General features: G+C 40.7%; 1 protein-coding gene across 4 annotated transcripts in view; it reads right to left on the bottom strand.

Moving 5' to 3' along the window:
• bmp2k (BMP2 inducible kinase) overlaps positions 1–20408 on the bottom strand; it is a 100758-nt gene extending 80350 nt beyond the window's left edge. For 2 of the 4 annotated variants that reach the window (XM_069926747.1, XM_069926748.1), the window contains exon 1: positions 20052–20408. In XM_069926747.1, coding sequence (XP_069782848.1) covers positions 20052–20211 — 160 coding nt within the window. In that variant the 5' untranslated portion in view covers positions 20212–20408. Of the gene's footprint in view, positions 1–19742; positions 19761–20051 lie in introns of all 4 variants that reach the window. The other 2 variants (XM_069926749.1, XM_069926746.1) reach the window with 2 other exon arrangements.
• Positions 20409–20497: the final 89 nt, after the last annotated feature.

A 20497-nucleotide genomic window follows, 5' to 3' on the forward strand; every position in this document is an offset into this window, starting at 1 on the left:
ATCAAAAAAATTACATTTTAAAGTGTTGGAAAAATCTGAAAAATTTGGGCCTACCGAAAACTTGGAGCCTCAACCTCAATTACAGATGGACATGAAGATTCAACGACCTTCCTCCGTGACGTCCCTGACCTCGCTTCGCGAGCAACGCAATGTGCACGATACCGCTGCACTGAGCGCATCGAGTAGCATGGCCGAGCGCAGGGCTGTCAGAGACGTGAAGCGTCGCTAGCAACTGCGTCTTTGACGCAGCTCACTGGAGACGTGTCGGGGTGGCCTATCCATGCGCTGCCGTCGCTGCTGGGACCCACACAGCGGTGCGCATGAGTGAAACTCTCGAAAGAGTGAGGGCTACGGGGGCTGCTGCTCAACGTCGGGCCGAGGAACTCAGCTTGACGTGGGGTGGTATGCATACCCGTAGTCAGCCCAGGGAAGCTGATTTAATGCAGGAGGAGGTGGAAGAAGAGCTACAGCAATATTTAGAAGACAGTCAACTTTTATTGGGAGCAACTAAAGTTGAAGGTACCCCTACAGCTTTAAAGTTACCTTCACTTTATAAGACACCTAGTACAATAAGCCCTACCTACGCCTGCCTCTGATATGATGGTAATGTTAAAACAATATCTAAGCAGAATGATAGTATGAAGGATTATATGTCCACTGGTTTCCAAAATGTTGATCAGCAACTTGCTGATATTAGACTTAAAATTACTGTTATGTCTGGTGAGATTGCTGCAATGAAGGTGGATGTCAATAAATGTTTGACAGCAGGGATATGGTTGAAAATAAAATTAAGAATGTAGAAGATAGAGTAGATCAAGTTGATGGAGCGGTGGCAAGATGACAAATTGAGAAGAAGAATTTTTTGCAGAAGATGGACGCTTTGGAAAATCAAAGTCGACGGAATAATATAAAAATAGTGGGGTTACCAGAGGGTTTTGAGGGGACAAATCCTGCAAAGTTTTTTAAAGAATGGATTGTTTAACTTTTGGTCCAGAGTATTTTCCAGAGGGATTGGAGTTAGAGCGCACCATACATTATGGAAAAAAACGTTACTGGGTAAACCTCCTCAAGAAATTATTTTAAGTGCAGCAGTTTTACAGGTGCATACAGTCCATTGACTCTACAGAATAGTAAGGTTTTTTTCTAAGCAGATTTGAGTTATGAAACGGAAGGAGTTGAATCCTGCTAAAGGAGTTCTATGGAAGAAAGGGTATAGATCTACTTTTAGATATCCAGCAATTTTAAAAATATTTTATCGGCAATATCAATCTCAATTTTTTTTAAATCCTCAGGCTGTATTAACCTTTGCTAACTCTTTACCAGATTCTAAGTTGATAGAGGATTTATCTTCAAAGCCATTGGTAACTTTGAATAAAGCTGGAAATGGGAAAGCTGAAAAAAAGTTGGAAGTTGAACAACTGATGATTCTTTAAGAGGAACTACCAGAAACATCTAATATCTGAAGGGGAAGTTTCTTTTAGTCCGGTTGGGGAGAAGATGACGACCCAGCTAAATCCGAAGTCGTCTGCTCTGTTGGTATTAACCGCACCCGGTTAATAAGAGGAGTTACTGCTTTGCAGTTTTTTTGGGGGGGGGTTGGTCGGGATTTTTTGGGTTTTTTTTTATAAAGAGGGTTTTTTAAAGTTTTTGATGGAGTTAATTGTAAGTTTGGGTGCCATTTAGTAAGATGTAATTAATACTTTAAATTTTGCAACTTTTAATGTTAAAGGATTAAATCATCCGATAAAATGGAAAAGTGTTTTGGATTATATTCAGAAGTTAAAAGTAGATATTGCATTTTTGGAAGAAACTCATTTGACAGAAAAAGAACATAAGAAGTTGAAAAGGGATTGGGTAGGACTTGTGATTGCTTCTTATAATTCTAAATCTAGAGGGGTTGCGATACAGGTAAATAAAAAAGTTTTGTTTAGCTTGGATTCTTTTTCTGCTAATGTGGGAAGAGTTTTAGTAGTTAATTGTAAGATCTTTTCTGAATGTTGGACATTAATGAATGTATATGCACCAAATGAAGATGAGGTTTTTATTTCTGATGCATTTTTAAATTTAAATCTGTCAAATGAGAATGTTCTGGTAGGAGATTTTAATTGTTTGGATCCTGTGTTGGACAAATCTCCAAAAACTGTAAGAGGAACAAAAATAGCAAAAAGATTGCTTGATGTGATAAAAGATTTGAATTTGGTGGGAAAAGAGGAAATTAAATCCAACTGAAAAGGATTTTTATTTTGCTCGACAGTTTTTTTTTCCAGAATAGATTTATTCTTGATTTCTGTGCAGTTACAGGGGAGATTTAGTTATGCAGAGTATAAAAGTAGATTATTGTCGGACCATTCCTTGTTGTTAGTTAAATGTTTAGATGGTTAAATAATTGAGACTGCTTGTCGTTGGAGGTTTAATGAGATGTTATTGAAGAGATTGGAAATTATTAATTATTATGAAGTATAAAATAAGTTTTTATTTGCTGATGAATGAAGGGGAGTTACTGCTTTGCGGTTTTTTTTTGGGGGGTGGGTCGGGATTTTTTGGGTTTTTTTTGTTTATAAAGAGGGGTTTTTTAAGTTTTTGACGGAGCTAATTAATTTATGGGATGCATTAAAAGCTTATTTGAGGGGTCAAATTATTAGTTATACAGCAAAGATTAAGAAATAATATGTCAGAAAGTTTAACTTTGGAAAAGGAAACTGAAAGTTTGGAGAAAAAATTAAAGGTAAAATGCACTGAGGATTAATTATGTTATAATAATTTACAAACATAGCTATGAGAAAATGATACTACGATCTGAACAACATTATTATGAATTGGGAGAAAGAGCTCAAAGTTTTAGCGTGGCAACTTAAAACTAAGTATCAAGAACAATCAATGCTGTTAGGAAAAATGATGAAATTACTTTTCGATGAGAAGATAATAAATGGGGAATTTTTTAAATTTTATAGAAACATATACATCAGAGGGTAGTCAAGAGGGGGAACAAATTGATTTTTTTTATAATCTAGATTGGATTTGCCGACATTGAATGAGTTGGATATAAAAGATTTAGATGCTTCTTTTACTGATTTAGAATTGAGGAAAGCCTCCTGGAGAGGATGGATTTACGATAGAGTTTTATAAAGAATTTAATGGTCTATTACTTCCGTTATACAAGGATGTATTGAAACAGGTAACGAAAATGGGTGTATTTCCAGAATCTTTTTCAAGAGCATTGATTACAGTTATACCAAAGAAAGATAGAGATCCCTTGAAAGTGGCTTCATATAGGCCAATATCATTATTGAATGTTGACTATAAAATTGTGGCTAAAGTTTTAGCTAATAAATTAGCAAATTATTTACCAAAATTGTACATATTTATCAAGTAGGTTTCGTTAGAGGTAGATATTTAGCAGATAATATAGTTAAATTAATTTCATTAATTAATGTAACAAAACAGCAACTGAATCAACCAATGGTAATGTCTTTAGATGCTGAGAAAGCGTTTGATTGAGTTGAATGGAAATTTTTGTTTAAAGTATTAGAAATATTTAATTTTGGTCCGTTATTTAGAAGATGGGTTAAAGCTTTGTATGCTGGACCTACAGCAAGAGTAATGGCGAATGGTCAGATTTCAGATTCTTTTAATTTATCTCATTCAACAGGTCAGAGCTGTCCTCTCTCTCCCCTGCTTTATTTGCTTTGGTAATAGAACCTTTAGTCCAAGCTGTTCAGCAAGACTTTAGTATTGAAGGAGTTACTGTGAGAGGAAGTGAATATAAAATTAATTTGTTTGCAGATGATGTGTTGATTTATTTAACAAATCCAAAAAGTTCATTGAAGTCATTACAAGATTTATTAATTCAATATGGTAAGCTATCAGGTTATGAAGTTAATTGGGAAAAGTGTGAGATTTTACCAATAGCTGATAAAGATTTTACAGATTGTAGGCAAATTACTAAATGTAGGTGGTCTAGTAAAATTAAATATTTAGGTCTAATTGTAAATACAAAATATCAGGATTTATATGATTTAAATTGCATACCTTTATTAAATATGATTAAAGTTGATTTAAATAAGTGGAAAGATTTACCATTGACTTTAATTGGAAAGGTCAATTGTATAAAGATAAATTTATATTCTTGCATACAATATCTTTTTCAATCAATACAGTGTCCATTACCAAAAAACTTTTTTAAGGAAATAAATGAGGCAATGAGGTAAGTTTTATGGAAAGGTAAATTGTCAAGAGTTTCTATTCAAAAATTAACTTGGTGTTACGAGTTAGGGGGTTTGCAGTTACTTTGTTTTCAAAATTATTATGAAGCACCACAGTTGAAGTTTATTAATAGATTATTTGACATAGTACCTCCTCCTAGATGGGCAAAAATAGAGATGGACCAACTAGATTTCTGAAAATAATATAATTGGCTTTATTTATAAGTGGAATCCTTTATTATTACAAAAAGTTACCTGTTTTACGACATATAATGAATATTTGGTATAATCAAAATTTACTTATAGGTTCTAAGGGGAAAATACCTATTAAGGCACAATTATATCAAAATTAATTATTTCCTTTTTCGTTATATAACCCTTACTTCAAGGATTGGGAGATTAGATAGTATATTGGATTGCTTTGAGGCAGGGAAGTTTTACTCATTTGAAAGGTTACAGGAGAAGTATGGCATTTTGTCAAGTTCTTTGTTGGCTTATTTATCAACTCCGCAATTTTTTAAAAGTATAATTATGGGCAGGAGTTCATTTTGCCAGGTCAAACGAAACTGGAGTTATTAATAGTGGATCAAGCTGAAAAAGATTTTATTTCAGATATGTATAGGTTGTTACAGAAGACTGAAAAGGTAAACATTAATAAGGTTAAAGAGAAATGGGAATATGATTTAGATATTGTTTTGACATGGGAAGAATGGTCTAAAATATGTGTAGATAGTGTTACAAAGTTAACTAATGTTAGGTATAATATGGTTAATTATAATTTTTTGCATCAATTATATTTGACACCTGAAAAATTGAAAAGATATGGATTTAGTTTAACAGATTTTGTGTTTTAGGTGCAGGAAGCAGAAAGGTACTTTTATACATTCAGTAAGAAGGTTAAATATTTTTGGGAGGAGTTATAAAATTTTTGCGAGATTTGTTCAAAAAAGATTTGCAATTGGATCCATAGATGTGTTTAATGGATTATATTAATCTGCCTTTTAGAGTTACAAATGACTAAACCATATTTATCTTTTTTAAGATTAGGATTAGCAGTAGCAAGGAAATGTATTGCTGTTACATGGAAAAATTACGTACAATGGAGTTTGCAAAGATGGCATAATGAAATACAATCGTATTTATATTTAGAAAAAGTAACAATTTACAAAATAATTATTCTTTTTTTGTTGATATGTGGAGTTTGTATTTAAAATACATGTCTATAGAAATTAAGTGAATGGCACATCAAACAAAGTATTTAATATAAATTTTTCTTTAAAAAAAGCTCCGGAAGGGAAGGGGAGGTTTTTTGTGTTTTTTTTTTAGTTTAGTGGGGGGGGGGGTATAGTTATAGTTTATTTTTGTATTATAGTGGATTATTATATGTATTTTGAAAAATATTAAATAAAGTTTGCAAAAAAAGTCTCGAGCTTCCACTTTGGCCTCTGTCATCTCAGAACCCAGCTGAAAATAAACAATCAACGTTCACAAGTGGACTATTTGAGGAACACAAATCATACTACTCAATGAACTTTACTCAATGTCACAAGAGCAAAGAAATAAAATGAATATAGCTGCAACTGAAAGCCAATATGGAATTAATAAAAGTTTAATTTTAAGTTAGCACTATATAGTGACAATACATCTCTTTGCAATTCATACAATATTCACTAATTCACAAAAAGGAACAACTACAGATTGTCCCCATTATAACACCATCGTTCAGTCCATAAAATCTGAAAAAAAGCCAGGTCGTGCTAAATTGGGGTTCAATAAACCATTGTTGCCACAGTTAAGATTAAAACACAAATCAATTTTTAGTAAGCCAGCAAAGGTAATTTCACCGGCAGGAAACAAGTGTGCAACACTGAAAGATCAGAGATTAACAACCCTGTCCAGGGGCGCAGTCTGCCCTCTCCTGCCCAGGGGCCTGACGCCAGAATCCAATGATTCATCATATTGTATCCAAATTTGCATTAAATCAGGGCACATAAAAATCGGTTTCACTGTACATCTAGAGTAAAGATCAGATAGCTCAATTATTGTTACAGACAATCCCTGCATGACAGCCATTCATATCACAGAAATTTCACCCTTCAGAAAAATCACAAATCAAACGACAAAATTGAAACACTGATTAAAATTTGCTCTTATGGAATTTATGTGAAAATAAATAAATAAATTCAAAGAAATGTCTCAATATTTAGTTACTTGACATTGCTCTGTAATTAGACTTGCTATGACATTACTGTGTCAATTGTTTTGCTGAATTCCTCCTTTGCAATGTCCTCTCCAGTCTGAGGAGACACAAACACAACTCTCTGCCGATCTGCACCGTAGTGACATGTAATAGCCATGACCATGACCTTAATCTTTACTCCATTTTCATCAAGTCACAGCCCTTTAACCATTACCTCTACCCCATCCCAATCTCCTTCTAGACCACCTTTTTCACATGATCATAAATCATATACCTTTCCACTTCCTAAGCTTTTTCCTCAACCACGAGTGTCATACATCAGAGAAAATGCCCTCTGAGAAACTCTTCCCTTCTTCAGTCTGACGACATGGCAAATCAGGAACTTAGCCCATCCAATGGAAGTGATGACATCACATCAAAATCTTATTGTCCAACAGTATAAAGTGACTAAAAATAAAAAAACTTTTTGGTTCATTGCCCATCTAATTGTTAGCCTCAGCTGTTAATTAGCCATTGCCTACAAAATAGCACAAGACATGACACAGCAAGTTATTATTAACATGGGACTCGTTTGAAGAGGGTTCCTGCTACAGAAAACTATATCTACAAATGCAACACATCCATAATAGGATCAACGTCTGTTTTTAATTAACTAACAAAGTTACCATACTATTCTGAACTCTCATCATTGTCAGAAGGGTGAGCCTCACTTGTGGTGTTGTTACTGGAACTTAATTTAAAAGCCAGTATTGCAACTGGACACCAGTCAGAAATAGTGTGTGCATACCATCTTCAAAAGTGTGGGGAGTTGCATGTAAATTAGGTGCTGAAGTCTCAAATTCAAAAATGTGGTCACTAAACTTGAATTAGACAGAAGTGGGGGGGAAAATTGAAAATAATTAAAAGTTTAGGCAAGTTTAGTTAATTTCTGTCTCAAAAGTGCAAATTTATGCTAGTCACTACACCTCAAAAGAACCAAATAGCAATTATTAGAGTTCCAAGCCTCTTTTTTGGTATTTAGCAATATTTTCCATAGGTATTAAATCATGAAAGTTTAATTAACTTCCACTGGATTTGCTCTTATTGATACAGCTTTTAATGTTAAACTACACAACCAGTAAATAGAAAATGAAATCCTAATGTGGTCTCAACACATTGAAGATGGCTTCAATTGAAAAGATTAGCTTTTTACAGCAATGATGAAATAAAACGCCACTGTTGATTTTAACAACTACATTGTTAGCCAAATAAATTCACAGGCTTCAAAAGCAGTTCTGACAGAATGCATAAAGTACCTACAAAACCAAGCACAACCATCAGGAAAACTAGCAACTTCCAAAATATTTTTGGAATTAAAAGTTTTCAGTCAATTGAGAAATCTACTAAAACCTGATCTGGCCTAACCATCATTTGCCTTTATAAACTGGTCATGAAGCTACTGACTTTTATCGTACCATAAAAAGATTAATAAGTTGAATTCTAAGGTTATTGAAACAGAAGGCTGAAAAACAATGGAAACTAGAAAACAGGTATAAGAATGAGGTGAGGAATCCTTGACAAAAGCATCTACTTAAACCATAAGGTGGAAAAGGCTACCAGCATCCTACAGAAAATCCACATTGGCTGGAGGACCTAGAAACCTAGTCATCTTTTTAGACATGCAGCATAGTAACAGGCCATTTCAGCTCACGAATCCGTGCTGCCCAATTTATACCTAATTAACCTACAACCCTAGTACATTTTTTGAACAGTGGGAGGAAACCCACCCAGACATGGGGAGAACGCAGATGGCATGGGATTCAAACCCTGATCCTGATTGCTGGCACTGTAACCACTACACCAACTGTGCTGGCCATTCAATTTTCAGTACGAATTTGAAGGAATTTTGTTTAGCCTGTAACAGCACTCCCAGATAGACTGTAACTCCCAGAAGTCTAGTGAACCGGCACGGGATGTCATAACGTGGTTCATTGTTTTAAAAGAATATGCAAGTGACTCGAGTAAATGAGTTCTAATTTACCTGCAACTGTGGGTATCATTATTTCGCGTTCATCAGCCACCACTCTGCATTTTCAGTGGGTGCAATTGGTGACCCCAACAGCTCCAAAACAGCAAAACCAGAGCTGTGATTTCAACAGGCTGAGGCACAATTTCACCTCACAAAGATCAAGGTGGACACAACTCACTATTATCACCTCATCAGTACCTTGGACCAAGCCACTGCCAACCAAGTCGGTGATATCCTGTGCTATCCACCAGAGCCTGGAGAGTGCAAGTATGTCACTCTAAAAGTGCTCCTCCATATTTAAGGTATGTCCCACAGAGAGCGGGCTGCCAGACTGTTACACATGGAGGAGTTGGGCACCCCGTTCAAACTAATGGATGACATGCCGTGGGCCAGATGTTATTCTAACAGCTCTTCCTGGAGGATGTCAGAAGACATTAGACTTATTATCTCACAGTTCTTTCAAAGACCCCAAGGCAGTAGCTGTGCCTGGCAAAAAAAAAACACCAAAAGGTCTTTGGACAATGTCACTGCATCACAGCTGTCCACACCCAGCCCCTCTGTTGTTGACACTACTTTCCAGGCCAACACTCTCAAACACACCAGCTCCTATAACAAGACAATGTCTCAAGTCAGGCAGACAGCCTGTTGACACGTCCACCTGGTGTTTTTACAAGTGTTAGGGAGTCAATGCACAAAGGTGCCTGCCACCCTGTGCATTATCAGGAAATGCCCTGGTCAACCGTCATTAAAGGCTGCGACAGTTGGCTGAAAATCTACGAGCCTTCTATACATTTGGGATCAGCTATCCCAACATAAATATTTGGTTAACATAGAATCAGAGGTAAGTGTCTTTCCACCAGACGGTTTCGATACACATTATCCTACCCCTAGCTTCCAACTCACGGCAGTCAATAGATCCAACATACCCATGTATGGCACCAAAAAAAAGAGGGAATCATTTACACATGGCCTTTTATTATAGCAGCAGCATCATGACCACTACTCAGGGACGATTTCCTTCATGATTAATTTAAAATTGCGTCGGATGGCAGAATTGCATGTTCCTGTGCTATGCCTTCAAGCCCTGCACAAGACTGTTAAAATGTTCTCCAGAATTGTAGAAGAGTTTCCCGAAATTACAACTCTGCAGCTTTCAACCCCAACCATGAAACAGAGTAGCTCACCATACTTCCATTCATGCTAAGGCATGTTGCTTGCCTCCGGAGAAATTAGAATTAGCTAATCAAATATTCTACAAAATGGAAGAGCTAGGGATAATTCGCAGGTCCGACAGCCCATGGGCTGGAGACCTTGTGGATATTATAGATGGCTTAACGACCCCACTATACCAGATCACTACCCTATTCCCCGTATTCAAGATTTTTCAGTGAATCTGCATGTGCCGAAAACCTTTTTGAAAGTGGACTTGGTGTGCAGATATCACCAGGTGTGAGTAGAACCCAACGACATCCCAAAAACGGCATTAAATACCACTTTTGGATTTTCGAATTTTTATATATGTCTTTTGGGTTAAAATAATGCAGCTCAGACCTTTCAGCGAGTTATAGACACAGTAGGACGTGACATGGCCAACACCTTCATCTATCTAGACGACATGTTAGTCGCCAGCAAAACTAAAGAAGAGCACATGGAACATCCACGTTCACTTTTTGGACGTCTGCAAGAATTTGGACTGACCATCAATCTAGATAAATGTGTTTTCAGACAACAGTCCGTAGATTTCCTGGGGCATCTTTCTTTCTTTCTTTTGGCTTGGCTTCGCGGACGAAGATTTATGGAGGGGGGTAAAAGTCCACGTCAGCTGCAGGCTCGTTTGTGGCTGACAAGTCCGATGCGGGACAGGCAGACACGGTTGCAGCGGCTGCAGGGGAAAATTGGTTGGTTGGGGTTGGGTGTTGGGTTTTTCCTCCTTTGCCTTTTGTCAGTGAGGTGGGCTCTGCGGTCTTTTTCAAAGGAGGTTGCTGCCCGCCAAACTGTGAGGCGCCAAGATGCACGGTTTGAGGCGATATCAGCCCACTGGCGGTGGTCAATGTGGCAGGCACCAAGAGATTTCTTTAGGCAGTCCTTGTACCTTTTCTTTGGTGCTCCTCTGTCACGGTGGCCAGTGGAGAGCTCGCCATATAACACGATCTTGGGAAGGCGATGGTCCTCCATTCTGGAGACGTGACCCACCCAGCGCAGCTGGATCTTCAGCAGCGTGGACTCGATGCTGTCGACCTCTGCCATCTTGAGTACTTCGACGTTAGGGATGAAAGCGCTCCAATGGATGTTGAGGATGGAGCGGAGACAACGCTGGTGGAAGCGTTCTAGGAGCCGTAGGTGATGCCGGTAGAGGACCCATGATTCGGAGCCGAACAGGAGTGTGGGTATGACAACGGCTCTGTATACGCTTATCTTTGTGAGGTTTTCCAGTTGGTTGTTTTTCCAGACTCTTGTGTAGTCTTCCAAAGGCGCTATTTGCGTTGGCGAGTCTGTTGTCTATCTCATTGTCAATCACCAATAAGGACATGATTATGCTGCCTTCCAAGATTGGCGCCATTACTGAATATTTTAGACCAACCACTATCAACGGTCTGCAAGAGTTCTTGGACATGGTTAATTTCTTATCGTCGATTCCTTCCAGCAGCAGCTCACGTTATGAAGCCTCTGTTCAATCTGCTCTCTGGTCAGGCCAAATCTATTCAGTGGACAGGTGACAGTCAAAATGCTTTCGTAAAGTCAAAGGATCAATGAACTCAAGCATCTGTGCTCAGTGATCCAGTCCTAAATGCAGCCTCTGCCCTTTCAACAGACACATCTGATGTAGCCATAGGGGGTGCTCTGCAGCAGTACATTGATGGGCAATGGAAGCCATTGGCATTCTTTAGCCACCACCTCCATGAGGCCAAGAAAAAATACAGCACCTTTAATAAAGAGCTCCAAGCCATATATTTGTCCGCCCTTCATTTCCGTTACTTTTTGGAAGGCAGACACTCCACCACTTTCGCAGACCATAAACCTTTGACCTTCGTGTTTTTGAAGGTGTCAGAGCCCTGGTCAGCTTGACAACAGCAGCAGTTCTCCTTCATTTAGGAATTCTCTACCAGAATAGTGCACATTTCTGGAAAAGACAATGTCGTGGCTGATGTACTTTCCCACTCAGTTGCGCTGGAGGTATCAGCTATGGACCACGGTATTGACTCTGTGGCTCTTGCCACTGCCCAAGCACAAGATGTGAGATGGAGTCATAATCGCACCTCGATAACCAACCTGCAATGCAAGGATGTGCAACTCAATGCCGACGGCATCAGGACGCATCAACAGGATAGCCACGGCCAGCAATTCCAGCTTCACGGAGACATCACATTTTTAATTCTGTCCATAGTCTTTCTCATCCATCCATGAGATCAACAATTCGCCTGATTTCAGACAAATTTGTTTGGCACGGTCTGAAGAAAGACCACGCAAATGGCCAGATCTTGTGCAGCTTTTCAATAAGTCAAAATCCATCAGCACTGCCACAACCTTTCCCACTGGTAACTTGCCGCTTCAACCATGTCCATGTGGATATCGCAGGACCAAATTCCAGTTTCGCAAGGCTACCGTTATCTCTTCACGGTGATCGACTGGTTTACAAGATAGCCTGAGGCAGTCCCCATGGCAGATGCTTCTATGGACTCTTGTGCACGAGCATTCCTTAAATTCCTGGGTGGCTAGCTTCAACCTACTGGCGCACATCACTTCTGACAGAGGATCTCAATTTACATCTTCGATATGGACGGCCTTATCTCGGCTGCTCAGGTCCAAGCTACATTATACAAGAACATATCACCCACAGTCAAATAGATGGTTGAACGATTCCATCATCTCCTTAAATCTGCCCGTTTGGACAGTCCCAACTGGGCAAGCAAATTACCATGGGTGTTGCTTAGTATTAGGACAACTCCAAAAGAGGATCTTCACACTTCGTCGGCAGAGCTTGTGTACGGCATGCCATTGGTGGCTCCAGGGGAATTCGTTCCATATGGATCCAGTAAAGATGAAAATCCCAAAGAGCTGCTGAGAAGACTAAGGCATATCAAAAGCAAATTAACCCCTGTACCACACAAACTGAAGGACTGTGAATATGTGTCCGTATGTAGAGGAACACATGGTAAGCGTTTGTAAGTGCCATACGAGTGACCATACAGGGTGACAAAACAAACGAGTTAACCTGTATCTTGGACACTGCTGGGTAGCCTGTGTCATTCACCAGTGACAGGCTCAAACATGCCCATTTTGACAAAACTGCCCCTATTCAACAGCCAACAGTCCAACTCAGGGGTCGACTTCCCAAAAAAACTACCAGGTGCCACCCCCGATTCTTTGCAGGGGGTGGGGGGGGCATGTAGCAGTGCTATAGATAAACTACAAATCCCAGAAGTCCAGAAGTCTAGCGAACCAGCAGAGGATGTCATAACTTGGAGTGCGTAGTTCAGTGATTTAAAAGAATATGCACATGATTATAAGTAAACAAGTTCTGATTTACCTGCAATTGTATGTGTGGTTATTTCATGTTCATCAGCCACCACTTTTCAGTGGCTACAAGCATAATTTTGGTTATCATACATTCTACATTTGCTTTCTCATTTTTGCTCCTACAAGACTTCTAAATTAATAGTTTATCTACCAATGTCATACTCAAACTTGAAAAACCCATATTTTAAAAAAAGTAAATTAAAATATCTGCATCTTCATAGCAGGTACAAGACAAATGGCTCTATACAAATCTGCACAAGTTATTTTCTGGCAATTCCTATTATAGTTGCCAGTCAATGTTGCTTACCATCAAATATTAGTTCAAAACCTATTGTTACTTTCAATGTACAATTCCTTACACTTAAATGTTATAATGAATGAATTCATTTTTATTTAAATAGATTTACTTGAATGCAAAACACTGCCCAGTACCAAACCCTATATTAATTACATTTAAAATCATGAAATGCCACTCCCCTTATTACAACAAATGAAAGCACTCAAATTGTTTACTGATTTTAATGACAGTGTTACGAGCCCAGAGGGCCCCAAAACCCAGCATCAATAGAAAGTCACCAAGACAAATGATTTCTTAAACAAAAGTTGCTTTTAATTATCTTTAAACTTGAAAACAGGATCAAACTCTAACTTATTACTATTTAATTTAACCCTCTTCTAAGTCTAATGTGTGTATAAGTTCAGAACAGTTATTTAATTCACAGTCTAATCTCACTTCTCACTCCTCCAAGTTCACAGGTTGCAGGCAATTTACCAGGTTTTGGTGCTTGGTCAATGGATACTACTCAGGAAGGTTCTTGTCAGTTTTCAGAGAGATTTTTTGCTTCTTGGACACCCACAACTGATTCCTTCTGAACAGCCACATCAGTGTCTTGCTGAAGAAACCTGCCCCATCAGAATTTTACAGATGAAAACCTCTTTCTTTCAGGTCACCAGAGTTCCTTTTTATTTCCCTTATTTCAAATGAAATATTATGCAACCAGCCATCTCCTCTTGTATGGACCACAAGGGATTTGAACAGGCTGAACTAAGAACTCACAACCCATCTTCCAAATGGGGTTTTTCCACAAGTTTGCCAGCTTGTCCTGTTCCATCCCAACTGTTGCTGATGAACTGTAGAACTGAATTCTCTCTCTCTCACACACACACACACACACACACACACACACACACAAAACCACATGACCCTCTTAGAACAGCCAACTGGACTCAGACTGCGGCTCAGGACCTAATCTTCCAAGTTCGTTCATCTGTTCCTTTCCAAAACAATAATCCATTACTCCACAGCATGTCCAATTAACACCTACTCGTGAAGTCCTTATAGGCATTCTTCAACATTTTTTGCAAAGGCACTCGGAGCCTGGACTGTCTGGCTTGAGCAGAGCTCTGGGATTTTAAATGAGATCTGTTTTGAAGTATTTGTATGTGACCTACACTAAAAAAACCTGCCACAATTTATCTCCTTTAAAACTTATCTATATACAATACAAAATATAACAAGCTGTCACAACAGTTACAGATAAAGTATCTGCATGAAAACAACTTCTATCAAATGACCTGAAACAATTGTTCAAATAGACACAACACAAGACCATTTCTTTTTGTTGCTGCTCCTTACATAGAACCTGGGTCAGAAGACACCTTGTAATATGATAGGCCCAGACTTTGACATGTGCAGAATGTGAAAAAAAAAATTAATTTAAATTTAGACATATACCAGGGTAACAAGCCATTTGGGCCCACAAGTCCATGCTGTCTAATTTACGCCCAATTAACCTACACCCTCGGTTCATTTTGAACAGTAGAAGGAAACAGGAGCCCCTGGGAAAACCCACACAGACACAGAGAGAACGTACAGACAGCACAGGATTCGAACCCCAGTCCCAATTGCTGGGACTGTAAAGGTGTTGCACTAACAACTATGCCAACCGTGACACCCTAAAGTATGATATGGAAAGTGTGATTAGAGAAGTTTAGAATTACAAGATGAAGGGTTTGATTGGGAGAGGTTGTAGTCTTATTTAAGAAAACCAGAAGAGGCTGGAAAGTGGGGCCCAAGGCACTTGTGTTTTCTAAATCATTCATAGAACTTATTACTATTTAACTTAACCCTCTTCTAAATCAAGTGTGTGTAAGTTCAGAACAGTTCTTTAATTCACAGTCCAATCTCACTTCTCACTCCTCCAAGTTCACAGGTTGCAGGCAATTCTTATACTGTGCACAGAATTTAACAGTTATGAATTTTCACCAAGCTCCTGTGCTGGAAAGGTAAATGGTTACTGCTCAGTCAGTTTTCAGAGAGATTTGTAGCTTCTTGGACACCCACAACTGATTCTGCACAGGTTCAGACCTTTTGGTCCATGATGTCTGTACCGAACAATGCCAAGTTAAACTAAATCTCTTCTGCCTGCACATGATCCACACTCCTCCATTTCCTGTATAATCATGTGTCTGTCTAAAAGTTTCTTAAATGCTACTACTGTATCTGCTTTCACCACTACTCCTAGAAACCCATTCCAGGTACCTTCCACTCTCAAAACTTGCATAGCACATCTCCTTTAAGTCTGCAGATAATATTATTGAAGTAAAAACAATGCTGGAGGAACTCAGCAGGTCAAAGAGTGTACTTTATATAGCAAAAACACAATCAACATATGAGCAAAATGTAGACAGGCACCCAACAAAATAGAAAGTGAGGGGAGGAGGGGCAGGAGCACAGGCTCATAGGCAGATGAAAGGGGAGGGAGGACACACCAGCAATCGATGAGGGGGGGAGGGGGAAAGAGAGAGAAATGGCTCTGTGAATGAGAGCTGACGATAAAGGGACAGGGAAGAGAGGGAGAACATGGAGTAGGCTCGCAGAAAGCAAAGAAGTTGATATTAATGCCATCTGGTTGAAGAGTGCCCGGACAAAATATTCGGTGTTGCTCCTCCAATTTACAGGTGGCCTTGGTCTGACAGTTTGGCAATATATTTTATATACCTGAAAAGATTGGCTGAGTTCCTCCAGCATTTTGGTGTGTGCTTTACTACAATCATAGTGTCTACAGACTTTCAGGTTTCACTCTTGATAGTAAATGAGGCCATGGACAGACATGTCAGAGTGAAAGTTGGGTGCAGAACTGAAATGGTTTGCCACTGGGAGACCTTGTCATTGATGCAGCCAAAGCGAAGGTGTTTGGCAAAGTGATCTCCCACTATGTATCCTAGCGATTGTGTCTCCAATGAAGAGGAAGCCACAACAGGAGCACTGGTTGCAGTAGAGCACTCCCACAGTTACACAAGTGAAGAGTAGCTTCACTTGGAAGGACTTTTCTCCCCCCCCTTTAAACTTTTCTTCTCTCATCTTGCACACGTCCACAAGTATACAAGAATATTTATTTGCATCTGCGGAACAATATATGAAATATTGATTTTAGCCTCAGTGCAAAAGTGATAGTATTTCAAGCCTGCATTAATATAGCAAATCATGTCCTTGGGGTCGCACTGAAAACACATGGTGCTGAGAAAAATATTCCTTTTATCAGGTGCTCATCAAGCATTGAATGTTCTCCAGTCGTCAGCGATCAGTGTGGCAGAAGTTTCAAATTTAATCAATTTCTCTGCCATGCTTTTACTTCTGAGAACGTATTATTGATAACAACCACAGTATTAAAATATTGAATTCCGCAAAACGGGACGTCAAGCGCTGAAGAGCTGGCTCTGAATGGGCAACTAAAGCGGCATCGTCTGCAAAGAGTAGTTCACGGACAAGTTGCTCTTGTGTCTTGGTGTGAGCTTGCAGGTGCCTCAGATTGAAGAGACTGCCATCCGTGCGGTACCGGATGTAAACAGCATCTTCATTGTTGAGGTCTTTCATGGCTTGTTTCAGCATCATGCTGAAGAAGATTAAAAAGAGGGTTGGTGCGAGAACGCAGCCTTGCTTCACGCCATTGTTAATGGTGAAGCGTTCAGAGAGCTCATTGCTGTATCTGACCCGACCTTGTTGGTTTTCGTGCAGTTGGATAACCATGTTGAGGAACTTTGGGGGGCATCGGAGGCGCTCTAGCCTGGAAGTCAGCCTGAAGAAAACTGAGGTCCTCCATCAGCCAGCTCCCCACCATGACTACCAATCCACCCACATCTCCATCGGGCACACAAAACTCAAAACGGTCAACCAGTTTACCTATCTCGGCTGCACCATTTCATCAGATGCAAGGATCGACAACGAGATAGACAACAGACTCGCCAAGGCAAATAGCACCTTTGGAAGACTACACAAGAGAGTCTGGAAAAACAACCAACTGAAAAACCTCACAAAGATTAGCGTATACAGAGCCGTTGTCATACCCACACTCCTGTTCGGCTCCAAATCATGGGTCCTCTACCGGCATCACCTACGGCTCCTAGAACGCTTCCACCAGCGTTGTCTCCGCTCCATCCTCAACATTCATTGGAGCGACTTCATCACCAACATCGAAGTACTCGAGATGGCAGAGGCCGACAGCATCGAATCCACACTGCTGAAGATCCAACTGCGCTGGGTAAGTCACGTCTCCAGAATGGAGGACCATCGCCTTCCCACGATCATGTTATATGGCGAGCTCTCCACTGGCCACCAAGACAGAGATGCACCAAAGAAGAGGTACAAGGACTGCCTAAAGAAATCTCTTGGTGCCTGCCACATTGACCACCACCAATGGGCTGATCTCGCCTCAAACCGTGCATCTTGGCGCCTCTCAGTTAGGCGGGCAGCAACCTCCTTTGAAGAAGACCGCAGAGCCCACCTCACTGACAAAAGACAAAGGAGGAAAAACCCAACACCCAACCTCAACCAACCAATTTTCCCTTGCAACCGTGTCTGCCTGTCCCATATTGGACTTGTCAGCCACAAACGAGCCTGCAGCTGACGTGGACATTACCCCTCCATTAATCTTCGTCCGCGAAGCCAAGCCAAAGAAAGTATTGAATATTTTCTTCTCTCGTTCTAAAGCAGTAGAATGCACTTGTTTTGTGATATAAAAATTGAGACAGATTTTTAAAAAACTAATTATTTGTCAAAAAAGCATAACTTAAACCAATGAGACTGCAAATAAACATCTTGCCATACCTAGTAGAGTTTGAGTGATTAAAAAATGCTGAGGGTTTTCCCCTTTTTACATAAACACTAGTAACAGTCTACATCATCAACCCCAAACTCTGCATTAATAATTCAAGATGGTAAACACCAAGTAGATAATTTTTGAAAATCAATTTAACATGTTTAAGTAGGTCCTAGCCTATGTATGCAATTGAGGTCATCACATTTTAACACCAATATCCTTTATTAATATGTTATCAAAATAAATAATTCAAGATACAATCCAAAGAGACTAACACCAACTCAAAGTGCAAGGGGGCAAAAGGTTGGCTGTGATCTTAAGAGCAATGGGTTTGTGAAAGAAGTTTCAGAATGTTAGTTGGGTGGGTGAATGTAACTGCACTGAAAGAGAGACTAAAATAAAGACTGAGAATTTAATCTGATCAATTGGGCAATGGAACTGAATGTATATTACTGAAAGTAAAAGCACAGAAATACTGGAGGAACTTAGCAAGTCTCTCAGCATCCATCGAAGGTAAAGATATACACAAGACGTTTCAAGCCTGAACTCTTCAAGATATCACACCTTGAAGACCACCTCAGACTGGAAACATTGGTTATACATCTTTATCTCCTATCGACGCTGAAAGTCCTGCTGAGTTCCTCCAGCATTTCTGTGTTTCCACTACAATCATGGCATCTGCAGATTTTCGTGTTTCACTCTGTTAACCTTTAGGTTACGAGAAAAGCATTGTGGTCAAGTGTAAGCATACAGGAAGCAGGGCGGCAGGTGCACTCCAAGGTGACAGGCTATCCAGAAAACCTTTGGAAGACAAATCTGAGGGTTTAGCACAAAGGTATGAATGCAGATGTCAGCCACATGTTTTGCTCATCATAAACAATGAGGAATTAAGAAATGAATTTTAAATACTGTAATTGAATAGATTGCAAAGTTTTCACAACAACCTGGTTAACTATAAACTAACCTAGTCTACATCAATTAAAAATCCTGCTCAAGCCAATTTAATGAAAAGCCCCTTTCACATTAGCCCATGATTCCAGGAATCGAAACGCCAATCAGCCTTTAAAGTGGCAAGTGTGAAGCCCCCCCCCCCTTAGTATAATCCCCAGAGTCTGCAGATGCCGGCCTTGAGATCAGGCGAGTGAGAAGCGGGCGGCAGCATTGAAGGTAGAACAGACCAAACGCCGGGGATAAACCCTTGCAAGTGTGTAAGTGTCCCGGTTCGGAGTGAGCTAGTGTGAAAGGCCATCCTATCCCGGGACACTGAACGGCCGATTTACTGGGAAGGCAAGTGTGAAAGTTCAGCCAAACTTTGCGGCAAGCTGCCAAAATGTGGCACAAAAGCACGTTTCTTCACACCCCCAAGACAGGAAGCGCTTCCAAGGGACTGAAATACAATGTTTCACGCACTTGTCTGTGCAACTATCTTGAAACTGTCACGATGCTGCAAACAACACAACTCAGCCCAAACACACGTCAATCTCGAGGAGTCAGAAAGCAACCATGTTTAAGAGGGAAGGAAGTGTAGCAGCTCAGCTAAAAATAAGTCTTCACCACCAAAAGACAACACATTTATCTGCATTCTCGCAGGGTTTCACTATCGTTCTTAATGCCGTGATTGACACCCCGCCCCGGGAACACATTTCAGAAATGGGCAAAAGTTTGATCTGCAAAGAAAACAATTTTTAAAAAAAAACAATTTTTTTCGCACTTACGTTAAGACACACGGCTGGCTAAGGGATCAAAAGAAGACAGCATTAAAATAAAATTCCACACCAGAACAAATTAAGGGGTGGGGGTGGGGATGTCAAGTTCAGGGGTGGAGCACCAGAAACTCTTACCCTCTGGCTAACCCTTGGACAACTCGATCCATGGTGAGAGCCAACCTGGGAGCCATGCTGTCGAGGTGAATGGGATGGCCCGGGGGGCTGAGACGCTGAACCCCCCTGGGTCTCTCTCCCCACTCCCCACCCCAGCCCAGCCTCCACCCGAACAGGCCGCCCCCTGGGCCAGGCCCGACCTACCTTCGGCCATCAGCTCCTCCACGGTCACCTGGTAACGTCCCACGCTGAACACCCTGCCCACGTAGCTCGCAGTGCTCCACACCGAGCCGCCGCCGCCGCCGCCGCCAGCGCCGACGTATCCCGCCCCCTCGGGCTTGGAGATCCGCGAGAACTTCTTCATGGTCCCGACACGGCGCGGGCCGCCTGATGCTGCTGCTGCTGCTGTTCGGCGGCCGATGCGTCAGGAAGCGCCGGGCGCGCCGCGCGCCTTTCCCTCTCCGACCGCTCTCGCTCGCGCACGCGCGCCCCTAGCGCCCCCACCGCAGGGCGGCGGCGCGCACGCCCAACCCCATCCCGTGGCAACTTCGCCCCGAGTTCGACCGCGCGCGCGCGCAAACAGAAAGGCCGCCCGCTCCCCCACAATTGGCCCGAGCGGATCAATTTTGCGCCCGCCGTCACTCGGCGCC

This window comes from Narcine bancroftii, chromosome 3, assembly GCF_036971445.1.
Source record: "Narcine bancroftii isolate sNarBan1 chromosome 3, sNarBan1.hap1, whole genome shotgun sequence".
NCBI classification, from domain to species: Eukaryota; Metazoa; Chordata; class Chondrichthyes; order Torpediniformes; family Narcinidae; genus Narcine; species Narcine bancroftii.